This window comes from Ascidia mentula, chromosome 8 (assembly GCF_947561715.1).
Source record: "Ascidia mentula chromosome 8, kaAscMent1.1, whole genome shotgun sequence".
Lineage (NCBI taxonomy): Eukaryota > Metazoa > Chordata > Ascidiacea > Phlebobranchia > Ascidiidae > Ascidia > Ascidia mentula.
The window spans coordinates 16642544-16665407 of record NC_138573.1 but is presented as its reverse complement, the minus strand read 5'-3'; the positions used below and the strand labels follow the sequence as shown (position 1 = coordinate 16665407).

Here is a 22864-nt window from a genome sequence, read left to right as displayed (position 1 = left end):
CCATAAACCAATGAATTGATAAAACAAAAATGTGCAGTAAAACAACAAATTATTTAAGTTGGCTGTGTAAAACCTTACTTAAAAATTCTAAAAAAAGTTCGTCGCCCAATTTTATAAATAAAAATCAATCATTTGTGTTTTGTAGTCACATGGTACATGACTAACGAAGCGTATCAAACTTAACGTTTGGGCTTCGAGAGAAAGATAAACACAAACATGAGCAAGGATAACGTTGGTGAGGAACTGCTGTTACGTCTGGAGTAGAAGGTAAGCGTTGGTTAGAACTCGTAGTTCCAACTTCGTGTCAATAATGGTCACAATGTTGCATGCAAATATTTGGCTGAAAATGCATTGGTTTATTTAGAAAGGAGTCATTTACTAAAACGCGTGTAGCGCAGCGCAGCCCTTAACTATTTTGTGGGGAAAATTTTACGTTCCAGGAAAGCAAAAATTGTCGAAGAACATAACCAAGTAGCAAAAACGAAAATTTACACTTGGGCAAAAAAAAACTTCCCGAATTAACGGCAACTAGCATGCCTGACAACAACTTGAATGATGTGTGCGGTTTTACCGCCGCGAATAAGTCTTGATCGTGTCGAAACTGACAGCAGACGGACACTAAAGCTCATTTGTTATGTTTTTTTTTAGTGCATACAACTAATTTAGAAACGTTTTGTAAATCTGAAAAATCTTTGCAGAACTTTATGGAGTGACCTAGAGAAATAGGAAAATACGTTAATAATTTGATTTCTTTTGCTGCAATTTCCCAAACTAATGAGATAGTAAATGCACACATCAATTCAATTTAGCGGCCAGACACACTAGTTGCGGTTAATATCCAGGTAATTTATTTCACCCAAATGTAAATTTCCGTTTTTTGGTGCTTGGTACTTTATTCATGGTTCCGAAGCGGTAAAAGCAGTTTATTGAAGAAATTCTATCTAAACCAATGCATTTTCCTTCCAATCTTTACCTGTAGCTTTGTGATGTCAGACCCATTCATCACACAAAGTCGAAACCATGAATAATATGTTCTATTTTAGTATATTTGCTTGATACTGAAAATATGTGTGTTTAGTTTTGGCGATATAGCAAATAGAAAATACGAATGAACGTTAGTATTTTAAAAAAATTGTGTCTAGAAGGATATTTATTATTGCAAACATTGATCTGGTACAAAAAAACGTAATTGACTTGATATGATGAACATATATCCTAAATATTGGTAGGGGAAATCTTACATTTAAGTATAGAACTGAATGATGTTGTTGTATGTGTACAAATAAAAGTATTACATATCAAATAATATGTTAATGATCAAAAACATTGGAAGTGCGGGCTAAAAAAATGCAAAAGAATAAAGTAATAAGATCAACAAAAACTTTGACCCAGTTTAAAATCTATAGCTCAATTAACTAGAAAGTGTGACACATTGTCGTAACTTAGTGTTGAAGGCTTTCATGAAGATTAAGTAAGTGTTAATATGTTATTACAACTAGTTCTGCTTTGGTTTACTACTTCTTTTCTGAACTTGCAAAGCTGCAGACAGGGTGTGTACAGACAGGGTGTTTTCTGAACTTGTTGTAAAAATTATTTTGTTTTGTGCGCAAAACAGTTTAATATAACTTCGTCTTCATACTAAAAGAAACCACAAATAAAAATGTTTATTATCATTAAAACTTTTTCTTTGCTTAATTTCCATATGTAAACAGAACAATAAAAACATTGAAGACATAAATGCAATGGCAGCATTTTACAATCTATTCATGAGGCCAGAAAACAAAAATGAATAAAAGTTAAAAAATGAAGCACTTAAATGCATGCCAATTAAAACTAAATTTTGCACTTTTTAGGTGTCTTTTGTAGTATATGTTTGAATTGATGTGTCATAAACCTAACACTGGTTATATACAATCGTCTTTAATTTTTGTTCCATAAAGGCCAGTTATTAAAGATTGCACTAAGCTAGAAAGCAACCAATATTTGCATGTTTTTGTTTGTGAATTTAACTCCCAACATTTTTCAGGATAATAATGGAATTTATCACTTCCATGAAAAACTGGGTAACTTCCGACTTTTTGACATCATGGATTTCTGGAATGGAAGGAAGCCCAGTAAGTTGTATTTTCCCTTTATCTGTAGTTACTGGTTATTATGTGTATTACGAAAATTTAAAACCATAGCCAAAATTACTTCTAGCAAAGTGAGTGGTGTTTGAAATGTTATCACATGTTACAAATGGATCACTTCCTGTTTAGGGAGATTTATAAATTAATAATGATTTGAAGATTAGAAAGATTTTGTAGTTGGTAAGTAATCCTAAATAGGCCAAGTAGCTTTCCCAACCATTTGCAGTGATCAAGGGACTAGCTTTTATGCAACTGACATTTCTCTTTTAAATTAAGAAAAATATTTTTTTTTTGACACATATCACCCATTTTTGTTTTGATGTTAATACATAATAAAGATACATATATACCGGTTATTTTTATGTCAATAGTTTTAATATTTATTTCTTGACGAACTGGTTAATGATAAAGCAAATGTGCAAATTAAAATAAAACGTCATATGACAACACAGTTTGCACGTATAAACACTGGAAAGTCCAGAACCTGTTCATTATCACCACCATGCCAAGTTGCAACAAAACTATGTTAAGTCATTCCCTTTTAGTTCCCAGTTGGTTTCTCACATTTGAGTCATTGTTTGGATGTGCATTGATTTTGGCCAGTTGGTTGCTTGTCTTACTTCCAGTTTGTGAGCCTGTTGATGCAGTCTTAAAGGTCAGACATTCAAATACTTAGATGCAGAGAAAAGGTCTACATAGAAAGCGATCAATTAATTAAGCCTGTATGTTTCCAGTATACTGAGCATCAACAGATATGTTTATATTTTCCAACTGGGGTTGTCTGAATTCTTTGATTTGACATAAGCTCAAGCAACTTACTCTCTATAGCTATTTTATGCAAACCTAAACAGACTTGCATATCTTTCACAAAAGCTTTTTACACATGACAATTAAACCACAACAAACGTTGAGAGCTGTTAACTAATGTAAACAATCATATGTGCAGCTTCTACGAAATAAAAGTAGGATGGAAAAGGAAACTAGAAGTGATTTTACAGCTGGCCTATTTGTAGTGAGCCCATCTATTATTTAAGAGTGCAAGGTGTTTGTGAGATTAAACAGAGAGGGCCAGATGGGAAAAGATGACTTACAGTTTCAGTCAGACCCTACTCATTCATAAATTTCTAACTCTGTTAGTTCCTAGTCTGACAATGGTGAAGTGATTTTTGCAGGGTAGTAGTAGTTATAGATGTTTTCAACATGCATAGGAAAGTAGGACAGCAGAAATTGCCATTATGTCTGGTCAAGTTGCTAGCTTTCCGAATTTAAGTTGTTCAGTTTTGTGAATATCTACTTAGTTAAATTGTTTAAGTCATCCTGAGACTGCTGCACACTTCTTTGCAATATCTGTAAACACACCAGTCTGTCTGAACCGCATGCTAACATGTCTGTTTTAGTGTTTGCGGCTGTATATGTTGAAATCACATAACATTTCCGTGTAAAGGGTGCATGATCAATCACGCTTTGGGCATACTCCTAGAGGCATGCATGGGTTACGACTTAATGGATGAAATGATAGTGCAAAGTCCATTTATACATGTCTGAATGGTCCCCCATTCTCTCCTTATTGATAAAGTATCTTAGATACCTGGCATGCTCAGGTGCTATATAAGAGAGTGACCTTGCAAAAAGTTTTTAACAGGGCTTGGAATAATTTGAATCAGTGGTTTTACAATAATTCTTTGCCTTTCGTTTAGAGAGCAATTGTTTTTATCCATTGTTACAAAAAATTGAGTGTTAGCATATATTAAGTACTACTAGGCTGCTCATTACATTTAAGCTTATTAAGACTGATTGCTTTTTCAGTATACAGATATATTATATGTAAAATTTCCTGAGAGGTTACCGACTGGTGTGCTTACTAACTTATTTTCAGTGTAAAAAAGGGAGCCTTTTCTACTAAGTTAGTATCTTTATAAAATCTTAAATTGAAATGCTCACTTCAAGTTACAACTATCAGAAATTAGTGGTGGTTTAATTTTCACTGTGTTAGCAGATGCAATAGGATTAGATTTACATGCACTTCCTTACTTTTGTGTGAAAGCAACCCCAAAGATGATTTCCTATTCGGGCATGGTGTTGGCTTTCCATTTTGGCTTTCTGTTTTTCTTTTACATTTTATGGACTGTCACGTTTTTTCTCTACTACTCACAGCAGGTTGTGATGTGGATTGGAGCGATTGTCACTCTTCTTGCGGTGTTGCTCTCATTTTCATTTATGCTCAGGGCAAGAATGCAGAGACCAGGTAATATGTGTTTGTGTTAAATTAAGTATCACAGTGCTGTTCTGTATGTCACATGCCCCCCTGGTCTGGCCTATGGTGCAATACTGTAACATGACACTGGTCATTCTTTAAAAAAATCCAGACCATTGTAAACACCTTGGTGGCCTTTCATTAAAAGACAGAATTTGTTGAAAAAACTTAGTCTATGACTAAAAATTGGCACAAAAACTATCATCAAACCCTATCTAAACTAAATTGATGTTGGTATGTATGTTGTAATTACAAATTGCTGCATGCAGTGGCGGATCTAGGGTGGGAGGAGACGGTGGTTTAGTGTCAGAACACTCCCCTCATATTTTTTATCGGTCGCGCTTGCTGCATTCATGCCGCGATGTCCCTTATAAAACAATCGTGCCGTTGGTCAATAAACGACCTGGACCATTGCAGATTTGTTTTTTAATCGGCAAAGTTTAAAAACAATTCCACCGCATTACTTAAAATAGTCGAGCAAACAGATACAATCGCATCGTTTCGCAATATAGGGTTTGTTTTTGCTTTTTTCGTTAACCTTGCACAAGCACACATACATAAGCAACTAAAAAGTCTTGTATTTTTGCAGACGAAAGTTGTTCGATATTTCGCTTAGCTACTGTAATGCGCTACCTTTTTTTTAAAAGGTTAATTTGTATGGCGAATATCCGGAAAAAAAATGTACCCGCATCCAACGGCTTCATCAATTAGGTACCGAAACCAAACACCCCCTCATTTTTTTCTAGATCCGCTACTGGCTGCATACACCATGTGTTTTGTAATCAGGATAAATAAAATTATAAACGACATATATTCAAAAATATAGCAATTTGTTTTTATTTCCCAACAGTTACATAAACAGTTCACAATAATTCACGGAGCAAGATTAAGCTTGCGAAAGCACGTTCATATAGATTTGTTTAACAGTTAGTCTCTCATCAAAACAGTGCACCAGCAAATACTATAGTTCACGATAAGTAAATGGATTTTGTGATAAGGCAATTAAACAAATAAATCATAGCCTTATGTTCTAATTGTACAAACTACATATTACAACAAAATATACCAATTTTAGTTGTTGCGATCCCTGAAATCCAGCAAAACAAGAAATACAGATTTCGTAAAAGAGACAAAGTCCAGTTCTATGCAAACAAAGTCTTGAGAAAAGTGAGTTTACCAGAAAAAATATCTTAGAAACTGTACTTAATCCTGTATTTAATCCTGTATAATTTCTTCACCAACCTCAACCTATTGTTATGTCATTTTCCTTCAGAACAACTTTGAGTGTTGTATATTTTAAGGGTCGAGCGACAGCAAGCAGATTGCAACGACAAGTCTCGATCATCAAAGATGTGCCAGAATACAGTAGGTCGGGTAGAAGATTGGATAACAGAGAAAGAATGATGATTCTTGCCAAGATGGTCTTCAGCAAAAAGAAGACACCTTCCCTGCTGCAGAAAAAGGAGCTTCCCTCAGTTTTGCTTGAGGCTGATCAAAATGATGAAGGTCTTCCTAATCTTCCAGAAGAAGTCTTGTATTTGCTTCAAAGTGTAAAGTAGGAAGATAGTTTTTATACAAGTTTTCAAAATGAATGTCACCATGCCTAAAAATCTTTTTGCAAGGGATGATGCAAATATAGTTACTTAATTCATTTCAAACCAGTTAATATGAGAATTGAATTGACCATACCCAAACACTGCCCATGGCATTTTCAAAACTTGATTTATATATTTACATGAGGTTGAGTTTTTCCTGTTTTTCTTTACATTTTTTCTTTTTCAATGTGCCTCAATTTTCTGTTTGAAGGGTTTTTGGGCACTTCAAGCAAGGAGTGTTTTTTCAACTCTGTCGTCACATGGAAACATTGAACTTGAACCAGGGTGATTATTTATTTCAAGTGGGAGAGGACGACAAGTGGTTGTATGTCGTGCAAGAAGGCCAAGTCAACTTGTACATTACTAAAGACAATACTGAGGTAATTTGTCAAAAGCATTTTATTGCTTAAATTATCCAATTGTTAAAATATTTTTTTAATCGAAAGCGAAACAAACTTTTAATCTCATATAAATTTTGTCACACAATTAATTTGCCAACATTACTAAAACTTCTTTCTAGGCAACATTTTGGTTAAAAACAACCTATTGCATGCAGTCCTATATCTTTAGTTAAAACATATATGAACCTGTCTATTAATTTTATTTTATTGTTGGAATAAAAGTACTAAATTTAAGACTAGTTTTAAAGAAAACTTATGTATTAAATCTTATTTTATTATCTTTTATATTGTTTTTAGATCAAATTGAGTGAAATAACAGTTGGTGAAAGTTTGCATAGTTTACTCAGCATATTGGATGTATTGACTGGCCACATGGCTCCGTACAAAACTGTGTTTGCTCGAGCAGAAAAGAAATCTATTGTTCTTAGGTGATACTAACATTCCATGTAAATTACCATCGTATTTATTTGTACACACTTGAAATGTCAACTGGTCTGAAGTACAGTTGTGACTTTGTTAAATCCTTTAAACTTACATTGTGAGTTCTAAGTGTGCCTATGACAGCAATTATACCCTGATTAAAAGCTTCTTTTTTGTTAACTTGGATTGATTTGTTTTTTAAGTAATTTTTTTAGTGATTTGTTGCAATGATGTTTAATAGAAGAAAAACATAGGGAAAGAATGTTATCATATCAAATAGTTTATGTGTGTGTTTGATCTTAGATTGCCAGCAGAAGCATTCAAAGAAGCATTTCAGAATCGCAACGAATCCCTTGTCCAAATCGTTCAAGTTATCATGACCAGAATGCAGCGTGTAACTTTCCTGGCACTCCACAATTATTTGGGTCTTTCACAGGAACTTCTCAATCCAGTGAGCTTGTCTGTTTTTTATTTTTAAAGTTTAAGAAAAACATGTATAATTGTCATACTATCAACACTGAGAATGATTTTTTACAAATGCGCATATATCTTTTATGCCTTTTTATACCAAGAATGACTGATTTTAGCTTGGAAATTAATGTTTTCATGATTGTGGTGTGATTACCTGTAATGTTACATATTCATATTCCACTGCGAGGCATATTCACAATTCAGTGGGCCTCCTCTGGCAATACTATTGATTCAGTAACTCATTTTGGTTGCCACATAAACAACCTCGATCAAAATATAATTCCCTGCTTGTTGTAGACAAAGCAAGAATTTGAACAAAAGTTGTCAATTCGCAAAATGTCGTCATCTGCAGTTCTCAATGAGCTGGCAGAGAAGCACAGGTAAGTTTTGTTCCAACTCATCTTTGAGTGTGCATTTTTCCCAATCTAATGTTGCTTTGTTTGATTCACTAAGGAAAGAAAATTGTGACAAATTGTAGTCGTGGGCATAAATTTGTGTATTCTGAAGTTAATTGTTCTTATCTTAATAAAAATCATGATTCGCTTTAGCTAATGCATTATCAAAAATGTTTATTTCTAACACAAAAAAGGATAATCTAAAGCTATTTGATGTACTGCTCATATTAATTTTAAGTAAATATTCTTAAAAAAAATCCAAAGCTGGAAATTTGATGATAACCACAGACAAGTTTCAAACACTTACTGTGTTTAATATCAGTGCAATAAAGTCCAACTTAGTCTCATTTCAAATGCAATACTAATCATGTTTGCATGAGATGTTGTTGTTCTTTTTCATTCAAAACACTAATTTGTTGTAGTCAGCAAAATGTGTAAACTGATGCCATTTAGGATGCTCATAACATCATCACTTGCAATGTCAATCTTTTCACAGGTTGAGCGTTTCCGACATTTCGTCGCAACTTTTAGTGGACGATGTGCATGAAAAGAATGCTATCAAAACATCTGCATTACTGGTTCCTACTGTTCCACTACCAATAAAGGTAATATTAATATTCACAAATACAGTCAACAATTTTCTGTTAATTCATCTGTTTTCATGGGTTTTTTTAGTGCAAGGCATACATGTGTAGCTAATTAATAGAAGATAAAAATTAAATTAAGTTATATTTTTGAGTAAATTCGACGTAAATATAAAAATTACTTTACAATAAACAATATGGTTCTGTTGTCAGGCAACCAACAAGCCAAAGCAAATTCGTTTCAATGATTTTGACACAGTTGTGGACGACAATGACAACGTATTCCACCGGTAAGTATTATGAACTCATTTTGGAGTTGACTTGTGGTAAAATTTATTAATTGTCAGACAATCGAGCTTGCCCAGTGATGAAAAGAAGAAAAAAGATTTCCGGGATATGTTAAAACAAGCTCAGTCCGTTGATAGTTTTGTGAGTATTTGGTATTTACATTAAAAATAATTGGCTAATACTTATTCACTTAAAATTATTGTTGAGTCCAAGATACTGCTTCCGCTATTCTAAAATTAATATTTGCATGTAAACAATCTGATTTCCATGTGCAAAACAGTTTAGTTTTAGCCTGGTGAATTGGTGTCACAAGACCCGTAAAGCGACTTGCTAATTATACGTGACGCTGTGTAACCATCCCGTATATCAATTAATTCAGACCAAGGCTCCGAGATTGACAAAGCAACCAACTTTGGATGAAGATCTCGGCGAGGTGATGACAGACTTGTTGTTATCTGTCATTGTAACCTTTTGACAAGGTTACAAGGACATTATAGTGATTAAATTATAAAGAGCAAGGCTACTTTTCAACACATTTAGTCATTATGTTTCGAAAGTGTGTGCCTGCTCTTCCAACTACCTCACTATCCTACTAAATGACACACATTGAAAGTGAAATAGTATGAACGGCGATAACGGCACATGGGGGTCTGCTGAGTCCCAGTTTTGTTTATGGTTTAAACGAAACAAGATCTAAACCAGGGGTGGTCAAACTTTGCACCTCGTCGGCAGGAAATTATCAAAAAAGGGCGAAACAATGGCATATACGGGTATAAAGTGGACAAACAGTGTTTATACTTGGTACTGTTGATGAACTGATCTACTTGCAATAATTAACGTTGCAAAGTTACAAGCGAATTGCATTGCCACTGCAGCATGAACAACGTTCGTAAGCGACACTAATTTACATAAACTTTTGGTAGTCCAGGTTTAACGACCAAACGAACCCAGGTCTGATCTTAACCATTTACAAAGTTTTCTTTCCAACAGATATTTGAACTTGACGAACCAGAAGTTTTAGAGCTGGTGACAGACGACCTGTGCCAAATCCTGGGTATCGATGACCGTGCCACACTACAAGTAAATGTCACACTGCTAAAAGTGAGTTTTATTGCTTGTTGAGCCTGATTCTGTTTTTTTGGGGGGAAGGGGGGCTTTTTGTTTTCCATGAAAGAAACTTAGGATGAATTCAAACATTTCTATTTGTAGTTTTTGTTGTGGTTTTTTCTTGTTTCTATATTTTATGAAAACAATTTGTCAATCTGTTAATATTGTTAAATGTAGTTTGGTACTGATACTGTAAAATCGTAAAACTGTAATTACCTTCACTGGTTACGCAATTATGTTTTTTTGTTAATTTGAACATCAAAACATCTAATTGATTTAACAAGGCGGTAATGTGGTTTGACAGCAAATTCTGCCCGTATAAATTTCTTCTTCTGTGCCATGTGTTCATAACTCAGTCCGTACACAGCAACAGACGCATAGCATAGCCAGCCAACCTCCACGCTACACGACCACCTATACAAAAACAAGCCGAAATCCGCTTATATTTCCGTTAGACCAGAGGAAGAACATTGCGTTGTGTCAGGAAATAACAGCGCCTTCCCTTATACCTTTTGGTTGCAATGGAAGCGTTATCACCATGACGTCACTCAGTCTCGACCAATCAAATCGTTTGTTTGCAGGTCAGCGCGGGTCACCAGCTGATCCAGGAAGGCGATCAAGATGTCAGTCTGTACTTTGTGGTTACGGGAAACTTGCGCGTTCTACAAACACTGCCCGAGATGGGATTCGACGAAAAGCGTGAGGTAAGTAGCTTCACTGCACGGTTTTAAGTGGTAGGAAGGAAACTCGTAGACCAGCCAACTTGAAGCAAACGAGTCTATTTTTGTGTATGTTTTTCATCAGCATTAGCGCCTTTGACTATTACGTACTTGCCATTTCATACTGGCTATTTGTAACCAGAACATCGTGTTTATACGAGTCAATCGAACATTGAAACTTTCGTGCAGGTCACTTTATTCGACACAAAACCCGGAATGCTCACAGGCCAACTGGCCGTTCTTACAGGGGAACCTTCATTCTTTTGTGTGCGTGCCATGACCGACTCCGTAATAGCGCGCATCACAAAGCTCCAGTTTTATCGCATGATGCGGAAGTACCCCCGCATGGTTCCCAACACAGCCCACACAGTAATGTTACGTGTGAGTCCGTTCGTTCGTCAGATCGATTTCGCGCTCGACTGGGTCATGATCGAAGCGGGAAAGCCCCTATACAAGTAAGCGTTTTTTTGTGAATGAAAATATTCGAGTCTGAGGTATGAAAAAAATGACGGCATACAATTTCCGCCGTAAGAAAAATGCTTTCAGCTAAAATGCTTTGACCTTTTAAAGGCGGTTATGTCTGCTTCGCAAATTACCGATACTTTCTTCGCCATAATTGGAAACCGTTCCTTTTTTTGTATGTACCTGCTATTTTGACTTCAGAGCCGTTAAACTGTTGTTGGCATGTAGGTGTGGCGATGCTTGTTTTGTAAAACCACGTCTCCCATTTAAACGGCGTCAACCATAATGTCGATTTCCGATATTTTACAGACAGGATTCGTACAGTGATTGTATGTATATCGTCCTCCACGGTCGACTCAGGGCGGTTTACATGAAACAGAACGGGAAGAAGGAAATGTGCGGAGAATTCGGGAAAGGGGAAATAGTAGGAATGGTGAGGGAGCACCATCAGATTAATAAATATTTACCGCCACTTCCTTGTTTATTCTTTCGTTTCAACAAAGAGGCAAAAATTGCGAAAACCTTTCATCTCATTAAACCAATATTCTTCTTAATTTTATTCTTTATTTTAACGTGCTGGAAAACCCCAGTGCTAACCCTTTCCTGTACACCAAAAATTTCCTCCTGGTTGTGAAAACAATTTTTGATTTATTTTTATAGCGATCTGCTTTTACATATAAAATACATTTACAATACAGATACATAATTACATGCATAAAATAAACTTCTTTAGACCAGGGTTTGAAAACGTGCATTATTTCTTCTCAGACGGAAAGTCTTCGTGGAGGACCTCGCCATACATCCCTCCACGCTATCCGTGATACCGAACTTGCCAAGATACCAGAAGGCCTCATTAAACATATACGGGTATGTTTTCTTCACACCGAGCAATCGATGTAAACATATGGAAATTGTATTTTGTGACTGGGGTAGACGGAGTCAATCATTCAATTGTGTTTTAAACTTATCTACTGCAGTTGATATTCTATGCCAGTCTTAACTTAAAGTTAATGCAATACCTGCTTCTTGTACGCAAAGAAAGTTAGTGTTACTGATATCAATTTTTGGCATCAAATTTTCGAAAAGAATGCTGAAATTTGGGACTGGTAATCTACAAATAAACTTTTTCTCTGCACTAAAAGTGAATGCGGATGAACGCTTTCGTACATAGCTACGTACATTGTGACACCTCATATATAAATTTCCAATTCATCGACATGTTGTCTCTGCAGCGACAACATCCGGGAGTGGTGACGCGACTCATATCCCTGATGTCCGACAAACTAATTGGAAACTTGATGACACAGAGGGCAAAGCCAGACAATAAATTGGCTGACGTTCTTTCGTTTAAACCTTCGCTGGATGAAGAAAGTAAGTCCTTTACCGGTTGCTTGGTTGTGCAGCGCACTTAATCCGCACTAATTGCTCGTGAAAGTGAAGCTGTTTATTGATTGAGGTTCTTATTTTTGTTGCAAGTGATTTTCGTTCAAGTTGGCAATCACCTTAAACTTAAACGAAACGCGATTTAATTTCCATCCTCACGCCTAAACGCAACCCCGTGACACAGAGTAAACCAGCCCTGCAGCGCCCCCTGTAACCTCTGCTACAGGTTGCAGAGCTTAATATTAATTTGTCCAATTGCAACAATCTTCAGCGCGGTTTGCTTACGGTGACGTATCAAATCACCTCGCCAACCTTTCAACTGTGGCAATCCTGCCCGCATCCGACGATGTGCCTCTCGATAAATTCTCGATGGAACTCCACCATTCCATGACACACATCTGCCCGCAAGCTTTGCGAATGAGCAGTGCGATCGTTAAGAAAAGGCTTGGAAACAACGCACTCGACATGTAAGTTTGCAGCAATTAAAGCATACGCAATCGCAACACCCGTTTTGGCAACAATTGTGAGTTGTTTCATCGCAAAATTATTAATTTCGCGCAATATTGGAGAAAACTGTGTTTGGTTAAACGTACAGAAATCCCCATTCTGTATCCCGAGTTGCATAAACTGAAAAAGTACCTCAACCATATACGTTGTTGACTCGTCCTACTCTGGTGCTATCTTCATTCAGTCAACACGAGTATCGTCTTTCCAACTGGCTCGCCCACCACGAGGATCTCCACCAAATAGTTTTGTACCAAACCGACTTCACCATGACTCAGTGGACACAGAGGTGCATTCGCCAGGCTGACGCTGTTCTAATCGTGGCACTTGGAGATGGGGAACCGAATGTTGGAGAGGTAATATCCAATTGCGTCACAATATCAAAATTTCATGTTCATGTTTGTGGGTGTTTTGAAACATAAAATCAAATAGGAAAGCTTGTTTGTCCCTGGGTAGTGTGGATTTCGACGATAAATCGATATTAACTATAAATTATTTAGAAATATAATCTTTCGCGGGTCATTCACTGCACTTTATACAAACTGTTTGCTGAAATGTCCGTTTCCATACTTACCTCTGGACCTGTTGCCGTAATTTTTTCGTACTACGTTTACTTGTATAAATAACTCCACAAACTCCTTTTGTCCAGTTGGAAAGAAGCCTGGAAGGGGTCGCAGTTCGTGCATTGAAAATGTTGATTCTCCTCCACCGGCCCAACATAGTGAGACCTACACGCACAGTGGAGTGGCTTAATATGAGAGGTTGGCTTAACAACCACATCCACATTAAAGGCCCCAAACGTCTTTTCGCGAGGACAAGAAAATCAAAACTGGTTCGTTTAAGTTACGTTTTTTCAACATTAACGCATAGGTCTGTCGAGACGCTTTTGGCTATAATACATACATGTAGGTGTTTGCTTGCACGTTTTCTTAATTGCGCCTTACGAAATATTGGTGCGTAATCTAATCACAAAAAAAGGCCAAAAATATTTATTCTATGGCCAGGGAGAATTAAAAAGTTTCATTTAAGCTTTTTTCCAAGTTGTCCGTATTAACGGGGTCTTTATCCTACTGCGGAAAAACGTGACGTCACGATACAACTTACCATGCTTTGTAATGTAATTCCTTATGTTATTAGGATGAGTACTTTGAGAAGTTGGTGCAAAAACCTGTTGATCGCTTCAGTGATTTGTCACGCTTGGCTCGTTTTCTCACCGGAACTTCCGTCGCTCTCGTGTTGGGGGGTGGCGGCGCAAGGGGACTTTCCCAAATTGGGGTCATTCGGTCCTTGATCAACGCTGGTAAGTTGTTTTTTTGTATTGATTATTTTCTTTTATTCGATCTCGTATCTTTTTGTAGATTGCAAAATACACTTTTCCCAAATAAAGTGAAGTCCATGTAACTTTTACGGTTAAGATCCGTTTTTTTAATTCAAACCCTCACGTTGTCGTGGTGGTTAACTTATCGTGGTCAACTTATAAATGTTGCATTTTATTGTATGACCAAATGAATTTGTTTTCACAATTGTTCTAAAGAAGTAACATGACCCTATAACTTCGGTTTCTGTTTCGTCTTCATTTTCCAATCTTCAATTGGTCGATTTCCCTTCAAGTTTTTAATTCGCCCGGTTTCCCTTTAAATCTTCGTCTTTTACTTTTAAACGTCACCGTGCACTCTGCGTTCCAGGTATTCCCATAGACATGGTCGGTGGTACATCTATCGGTGCCTTCATGGGAGCGTTGTGGTCGGCACACAGGGATGTCAACAAGATGCGAGAGAAGACGTTGATCCTGTGCAACGACATGTCTTCCATCCTCTCCAAGATCCTCGACCTTACATACCCCTACGCATCTATGTTCTCTGGTTCTTCGTTCAACCGGAACATCGAGAGTGTCTTCCAAGATCTCCAGATAGAGGTATCACCTATTTTAATCACGTTTACATTCTTTACACATTCAATATGTCTTAAGTGCGGGGAACTATACGTTCGATAACCTTGATGTTTGAAACCGATTGCTGTCTTGCTTAGTGTAGTCAGAAATTAACCTTTTTTTGGTGAAGCTCTTAACATTATTTCCGTAGCGTAACTTACTTTACATATCGCAGAAGTAATGCCATGCTTACGCATAGCAAGGCATGATCGCCCCACTGCGCATGCCCTTTATATTTGGCGATCACAGCTCTAATATTTTGATCATAAGGTTCACAGGCTTCACAGCCGTGGCATTGCAGCCAAGCTGGATCAGCCACTATCCTGATCCAGCTTGGCTGCGAAGCCTGTGAACCTTACTTTACATATTGTATGTTTGTGAATTTACAAACACATAAATCATGGTTAATCATTTGCACTTCCTCACACAATATCAACGTGATAAATGTGTTCCGCTCGTGCTTATCCCGGATACACAGCTACAGTTATTTATTTCAATCAAATTGTTCCAGGATTTATGGCTGCCGTTTTTCACCATTTCCACCGACATCACTTCATCCGAAATGAGAGTTCACACCGACGGTGAGTGGTCGAACCGCATGGGCGTGTCGTGGGCGTTGTCCTCAGCTTGCGTGTTCCTTTCGCCAGGCCGCGATTAATATTAATATTATTAAACTCGTGGCCCTAAACAAATGCAACTTGTTGCAACATTTGTTTGAGCGCTTAAAGCGATACTTTTGGCATGAAATTCTTGCAGCAACTTGTTTTAAGTTTATTTATGTTTTATTTCCTCAATTTTTTCCTTTTCTTTTCCTTCTCCACAAGCCTACATATTTTCTTTAGCCTTTCAACTGACACACGACAGTGCAGTGAGTTTTGAATTTTTTGATTGAAACTCAAGATTAGCTGATAGGATCGAATCAATGTAGATGAGGTACATGTATTTCTGCCTATTTCATCCATTTTAGCTGAATAAGCACAGTTGCAAACATGGGTTAGACGTTACAATTTGGTTCTTGCCATAACGTCACATTTATTGCGAGTTGTAAAAATCCGACGTTTCGAGAAGTTAAAACAGTCATTGTCATGATAAAAAAACTCTATCCTGCTGTATTTTATCCGTGTTAAATGCAAGTTTAGGTTCCATTTCTTCACAATGCTCTAACAAAAAAACTGCAATCCAAGCACATAAGCTGTATGCGTACTTCCAACTTAGATGTCACCAAATCGTTAGCATGTCACTAAATCATGTATAGGTTGTAAATCTGACCATAGCTGCACTGATTAGACATATTAGATCAAAACAGTTGCCATGTCTGCAGCTCACTGTAAAAAAGCTCACTTGGTCGTTATCATTTCTCTTTCGAAATTAGTCTAATAAAAAGTTTGGTGACGTACCGCGCAAAAAGATATATTTCGAAATAAAACCTTCCATTACATAATAATAACGTCATGAAGGGAGCCTACCATCCATTACGAAAACACGTACTCGCATGACTAGATTGTATTCATTCATTTAGGCTCCCTTCATGACGTCATTATTATGAACAAATGTGTTTACATAAGATCCCGTGTTTAGTTTTTGTTTGTTGGTTTGTGTCGGTGTTGTGATGATGAAAACTGCCCGGGTAAAATCCCATCATCGCAGTGCCACAACTCTTTGTATACGCCTTAGTTATCAGCAGCATGTCACCTTTTGCACTTGCGAAAATGCTGGATATGAAGCGAATTTTCCTACTATACCTTTGGTATGATCATTAGGTTTTCAGAACAAAAACTAAATCAATTTTTTTGTTAGAACTTTTATTGATCATAGAAGCTTGAACTAACCTGATCCTAGAAATATATAAAAGTAGCCGAAACTGTTTCCGGTTGAAATTGCGCTTGTGCAAAATTAACCAAAAGTTAGTTGTTTTTTGTCAAGCTTGTTTTGAATTTTCGATGGCAAAAATACTAACTGTGGTCTGCATAATCACCCTGCACCCCTTTAACAATAAATGTTTTTGTTGATTGTTTTGTCACTAGTAGTAAACCTCTAGTTCGTAAGAACGCAACACATTGTACTGTAGTTATTTTAAAAGACAAATTGTGTGTACTTGTAAGCCTAAACCCAAGGAATTTAGCAGCCTGTCTTCAAAATAAAAAAAATGCCTTTTTTATCGCGTCTTTACCACTTGCGGCGCTATAACGCAGGGAGTGTATGGAGGTTTGTGCGTGCCAGTATGTCCTTCCACCCATACCTGCCACCTTTATGCCACCCGCGTGACGGCCATCTTCTTCTTGACGGATGCTTTGTCAACAATCTACCAGGCATGCTTACTGCTTATTACAGTCACAAAAATGCCACTGCCGCGTGCCACGAGTGACATGTTGCCAAATGCGATCCGTGACATGTTGCCACATGCCATCGGTGCCACACCAAACAGATTTACAAAGTCAGTTCAGATGCGTGAGACACGATGTGTCCTCAAGTCAGTGTTTGGTCTGTGTCATGTGTCACTGACACGGCGATGACAAAGACATATATAGTTACTTAACTTTTTCCCGTGCTTTCATCTCTTATAATTTTCATCTTTGAAGTGTTTTATCATTTAGTTCCGCTTTCTAATCCATTCATTGCATGGCTGGCTTAGCTTTAAACAGACTTGGTGAACTTAACAATGCTTTGCTTTTCATTTTCTAACCTTATTGGTATTGATACAAGATTTTTCAAACCTCATCATTGCTCTGTGAACTTCGATTTCCTGTGCAAAAATTCACTTTTATTTATCAAACAAATAATTTTATGCATCATCTACCTCACTACAATAATTTCTATGTTGAAATTGAAGTGAAGTTTAAAATTCTCACGTTAATTTTTATTTTCTTACCAACTAATACTTTTCCGTTTTTTATTGTAAAATGTGTTTTGATAAAGTCTTTGTTTCAAGCAAAAGCAATCCATCGCACGACGAAATCAACTTTTGCAATTGAACAATAAAAAACAGATAATAAGCAAAGTGAAGCCAATAATATGAATTATAGATGGCCACTGTTGCCCCTAGTTTGGTGCCCAACGGATGACGGTGATTGTATAGTCACCACAAAGTGTCAGTCTTTGCTTCGCCGTTTTGGTCAGCAAAGTCGTCTGAAAGTCACACCAGCTGCACTGAAGAGACCTTGTAGGTCGAAACAGTGGCCATCTGTATGCAGCTTACAGAATAAAAGCAGAGTTTTGTAGATGTTTTTAATGCGCTTTTATACCTACGTTGCCTGTAGTGCTCGTAGGCGACACTTGGCGAGTGACTGCCACACACAAAGTATGATTGTCACATGTCACGGACATTTGCTTGCTGTGTGTAGGTTGGTTGTGGAGATACGTTAGAGCGAGCATGTCTCTGTCCGGTTACCTGCCACCTCTGTGTGACCCAAAAGACGGTCATTTGCTCATGGACGGTGGCTACATAAATAACTTACCAGGTACGCGGCACGTGACACATGCAAGCGGCGGCGGCATTTTTGTGCGACGTGACAACTGCGGCCATTCATATAAGACCTTATATTGTTAAATCCATTGCCTGATTACAGATTAAGCTGGCTTGCTTGTAATGTTTTCGTATAAAAATTGTGTTTTCGTTTGGCATAAACCTATTTTTGAGTGAAATTTTCAGTATGGAAAGAAATAATCGAGCCCAGATTCCTGCTGGAGATGGCAATGGTTATCATAACATGAGTGGCCATAGTTATCACAAAACCCTTTTTGTTTATAACTTTACTTTAATTTTATTCTGCCCAAATTTTTTTTTATGGATAAATTTTATCATTTACTTCAGCAATTATTGTAAAGCTACTTTAAAAAATGGTGAAAGTTGGCAGAAAAATTTTTTTTTTTTACTGAACCCTTTCTTCCATATTTGGCAACGTCACGTGACAGGTGACGTCGCGAGGTCACGTGGTGCATGCAAGGTGTTGGCAGTTGATGTTGGGTCGGAGTCGGAGTTGGATCTGACGAATTACGGCGACCACCTTTCTGGCTGGTGGGTGCTTTGGAAGAAGTGGACTGGAAGGTGGACAGGACGGATCAAGGTTGATTTTTGTTCTTCGTGTTTAGAAATATAACCTACGGTTTATAAAGACCAACAATCTACCCATGTAACTGGGCTATGTAGGCATTTCGCATTGGCAATGATTGTCGAAATGTTTGCAAATGCATTTCAGAGCAGTTATATGGGATGTATTGTTTGTCATATGGTTGTTCTTACTATTACTTTAGCTGATATACAACAATCCGGATCGTCTGTATTGCTAATCGGGTAATTGCCACAAACATCGATAAATATCTATTTTACCTCTAAGGCTGTTGGCCTCTAATTATTGTAATTAAATTTTGCCTCAAAAAACACAATCTTTGGTAAGCGGGAAGTTCAAAGTATGTCAATAGAATTAGTTATTTCCATGCAGAGTTTGTTGCAAATAGGAAACTGTTATATTTAACAAACCAAGCTTGGCCTTTTTAGGTTCCCGACATGAACGACATCCAATCCCGTCTTTCTTACATCTCATGCCACTACATCATGGAGAAAGTTCGTAATTCAGAATATTGCCACTACATCCGACCACCCGTGGTTCAATACAAGACGCTCGACTTTCACAAGTATGAAGATATTTTTTTAGTTTATTTGCACAAATATCCATATTTCTAAACTTTAATGTAATTTTTGTTGAAACCAAACCAAGCTGCGACTTTTCCTATTACTTATTATCAGTAAAGGCAAAGTTACTGTAAATAAAGTGATACCTTTTTATTGATATTATAACTTTTTATCGAACACTGATCTGAGATATACTGTTATTTTTTGCTGCCAGGCATACTAATTATTAATCAGAATTGTTCTTCTGGCACTTAAGTTTCTGAAGTTATTTATTCGAAACTGACGTTTCGTCTACCATCCGGCGAGACTTCCTCAGGGTTATGTCAACATATTGCATCAAGCTTATAAAACACTAAAAACACAAGAAAAATGTAAAAAACACAAGAAAAAGGGGGAATGAATAACATCGGCACCGCTTGTATCGCCACTGATCTTTTTTTGCCTTGCTAAACTAAAACCACTATTTGGTAATTTGCTTCATCCAGACACGAGGAATTGTACAACGTGGGGTTGGATCACGCCTCAGAAATTTTCACCGAGGATTTTGCCAATAGATTCTGGCTGGATTTGCTGCCTTCCAATCCAGTTACACCAACCACACCCGTAAGTTGCCTCCATATTACTGTTACGCCATAAGACTATTTCCCTTAAGTTGTTGGAAAATTATATTTGAATATTGAGTTTAAGGGTTACGTCATCATTTTATTAATAGTGGTTATTTTTGCTACAAATGTACTTGTTATATACTAAAATAAAACAACCGTTCTTCCAAAGCATATTTTATTGATAAACTCGATTTGATTTGGGAAATATGTTTTGTAAATGCTATCTTAGAGTGCGACCGAAATAATTCTGTTAAATTTTGTCATCATAATCCCTTTCTGTGACGAAACAAACAGAAACGTACTGACATCTCGTTCACTGACCTCTCATCGTACTTTACCGAATTCAGCGGCCATGAGGAATTCGACGGGGCCAACTCGGGTGAGGATTTCTTTAGCAATGCATTTTCACCATACATAAGGACACCATTAATTATATGCAAAATATAACATAAGTAATATGTAACATACGTAATATTCTCAGTGGTAAATACGCTATTTCTGTCTGATTGTTCTTGCCGCAAGCGGGCGCTACAGAGCATCCACGCCTCATGTTTTTCTTTGTGTTCAGATTCTGAGTTTGAGTTCGAATACGATTCGTCTCCTGAGGTTTATTCGAAGCGGGTCAACGGGTTTCCTCGGTTGAACAGCGAACCTCACAATATGCACAAGGTGCTTTACAGTAATAGTGTTATATATTTTGGGACTAGTTCCTTGGTTATAGCAGAATCTGGTCATCGATTACACACTGGCGATGCCAACACAGGCGAAATCGATCGTTCTCGTTAGTAGCTGACATTAAGCCTGAAGCATTTTGTTTCAAACAATTAAATGAAAATTTTTTGTTCCCTTTTGTTAACCCACTGTTCACATTAATGCAAACTTATTATTTTGAAATCCCCAAACGTTGTTGCATTGCACATAGCCTATGTGTTTATAAATCAGTAAAAAACGCATGTATGCAATATTGTATCCCTTGTGGGTTTTTGTACTTTTCATTGACCGCCCACTATATTTGTGTGAAGTTGGGGAATGTTCTGGAAGAATGTTGTGAGAAGGATGACGCGGAAACGGAGGACGATGTCCCGGATGTAAGCGGTCGTCCAGCTTTGTGCAGAATTTACTCCTCCGAAGAGGAAGACGATGACATAGAAAGGTCTCTCTACTCCTCCTCTGTGTGACGTAACAATGCAATTGACGTTATACTCGGGCGCGCCGCTTTTCCTAAAGCGCTGTATTGTGCCAACGCGGAAATAATGATACTCGTGTTCGTGATGCGACTAAGCGGTGACGTCACCGCTGCCTCGCAGGTGTTTGACGCAATGTTTCAAACGTAAATCTCAGTGCTTACATCCTTCTATTCCCCGTTGTTTTCTTCCTATTTTCACACAAAACCGCACTGAAACGTGCGATGTTTGGGACAAGTTTTACCTCACGCACCTCCAACTGCTGGTCGTGTCTGACCTGGCGTAAACACGTGACCGCGGATTGCGCCAATCAGCGACCACCGGAATTTGAGCAACGTGATTTTTGTCACGTGTTTTGCCAATTTGTTGAAAACAACACCGGCGTCTTTAAAGCCCTTGCTCCACTCACCGGATGTTTTGCAAGTTTTCTCTTAAACCACGCCCGCGTCATTCCGCCTTTTCGAAACGCGCTCTTTTGCTTCTTCGATCGATCGCGAATCGTTAGGAATCCCCTCGTGAAACTATTCTAGAATTAAACGAGTCAACTTGTCCATGCGAGGATGACCCCGCGATCCTCGAACAAACCACAGTCTCGCGATCGGTTTATGTTGTAAACACACCGGCACGGCGCAAAGCCTTCAATTATTTCCGTTTGCATAACAACAGCGCAATGTATTGCAAATCAAGTTAAATTTCTACCAAACACAATATAAAAAACACCATTGCTTTATATACAGAAGATTGATCATTTTAAAAATACACAGAGCTGCATCCCTTTGCTTGTAAACAATTAAAGTGACCACCATTGCATTGATATAATGATGGTGTTGCACCTCTTTGCGAGTACGAAATTATTGCGGAAAATATTGAATATTGCTTACTTATTGTGCCGATATTTGCAAAAGGCAACCGAGCGACGACTACGAATAATTTTAATGGGCGCTGTTTTCCTTTCTACAGAAATCTTTCCTGTTCCACTTTCATTACATTTGTTGGAAACTCCATGCTGTAGCAATATGGGCTACATGTATACATGCATACAAACATATATATATATTTATTTCCACACAATTAAAAGTTTTCTTCTTTTTAGCGACTTTTCCTTTTCCTCATCTCTTTCCTCATCTTTCTGACGTCATATGCACATCCACCATGACGTCATCGCTTAATCTCTCTCTTGCGTCACTTTTCTCATCGCACAGACATGCAAGTCACTGACGTCATCAAACATTCGCTGTAAAAATGACCCTACGTCATACCACGTGACTGATGTCTTTAAATGACGTAATTTTGTTTGTCGCTTGGCATATGTATTGGTTGGTCGCTTCGAAAGTCACTGGAATGCGGTTGGTCTTCAAGTGAATGTATTTAAAATACGAGTTCGCCTGCTTCTTTATTTTCGTTCGGTTTTCAATTGTTTCATCATCCATGCGCACTGTGTTCGTGTTCTTAAAGTGTGCTGTGGGCAATAAATCTGTCGTTGTTTAAAGGGAGTTGCCAAGGTAAATTTTTTATTAAAGTCCACAATTCTTAGCCTGCAGAAGATTCTGATCCAGAGAGTAAAACGTGGATTATTTATGGCGATGCATCATGTTTCGGGTTTTAATTTAAAACTTTCATAGCAATCAGTCGTAATAGTATATCCGTAACAGTAACATTGCAGTGTTCCCGCTGGGTAACCATTCACATTTTAATGCAGTAGCCTCGTTTTTGTACACTAACAAGAGTAATTGAAGCACTTTTTCTTGAAAGTGAATAACAAAATGTTTGTGCCAAGGCTGCCCACAAATGTAGGGGAAAAAC

The 22864-nt window shown here is 37.5% G+C and overlaps 1 protein-coding gene across 2 annotated transcripts; it reads left to right on the top strand.

Moving 5' to 3' along the window:
• Positions 1-162: 162 nt before the first annotated feature.
• On the top strand, positions 163-22538 carry LOC145912461 (patatin-like phospholipase domain-containing protein 7). 2 transcript variants are annotated; one of them, XM_082999928.1, is made up of 32 exons: positions 163-267; positions 2027-2114; positions 4284-4374; positions 5459-5550; positions 5685-5938; positions 6190-6358; positions 6677-6807; positions 7103-7250; positions 7568-7650; positions 8162-8270; positions 8463-8539; positions 8597-8678; positions 8917-8970; positions 9528-9638; positions 10226-10348; positions 10553-10818; positions 11135-11258; positions 11594-11692; positions 12058-12196; positions 12480-12675; positions 12900-13068; positions 13362-13544; positions 13850-14012; positions 14398-14627; positions 15154-15223; positions 17984-18100; positions 18555-18706; positions 19138-19274; positions 19758-19875; positions 20172-20256; positions 20446-20546; positions 20900-22538. In XM_082999928.1, the coding sequence occupies exons 2-32, from the start codon at positions 2034-2036 to the stop codon at positions 21053-21055; spliced, it is 4110 nt and encodes a 1369-aa protein (XP_082856054.1). In that variant the 5' UTR covers positions 163-267; positions 2027-2033; the 3' UTR covers positions 21056-22538. The 2 variants fall into 2 exon arrangements, with proteins under 2 accessions (XP_082856054.1, XP_082856055.1); XM_082999929.1 differs by lacking the exon at positions 163-267 and adding an exon at positions 703-842.
• The last annotated feature ends 326 nt before the right edge of the window (positions 22539-22864 follow it).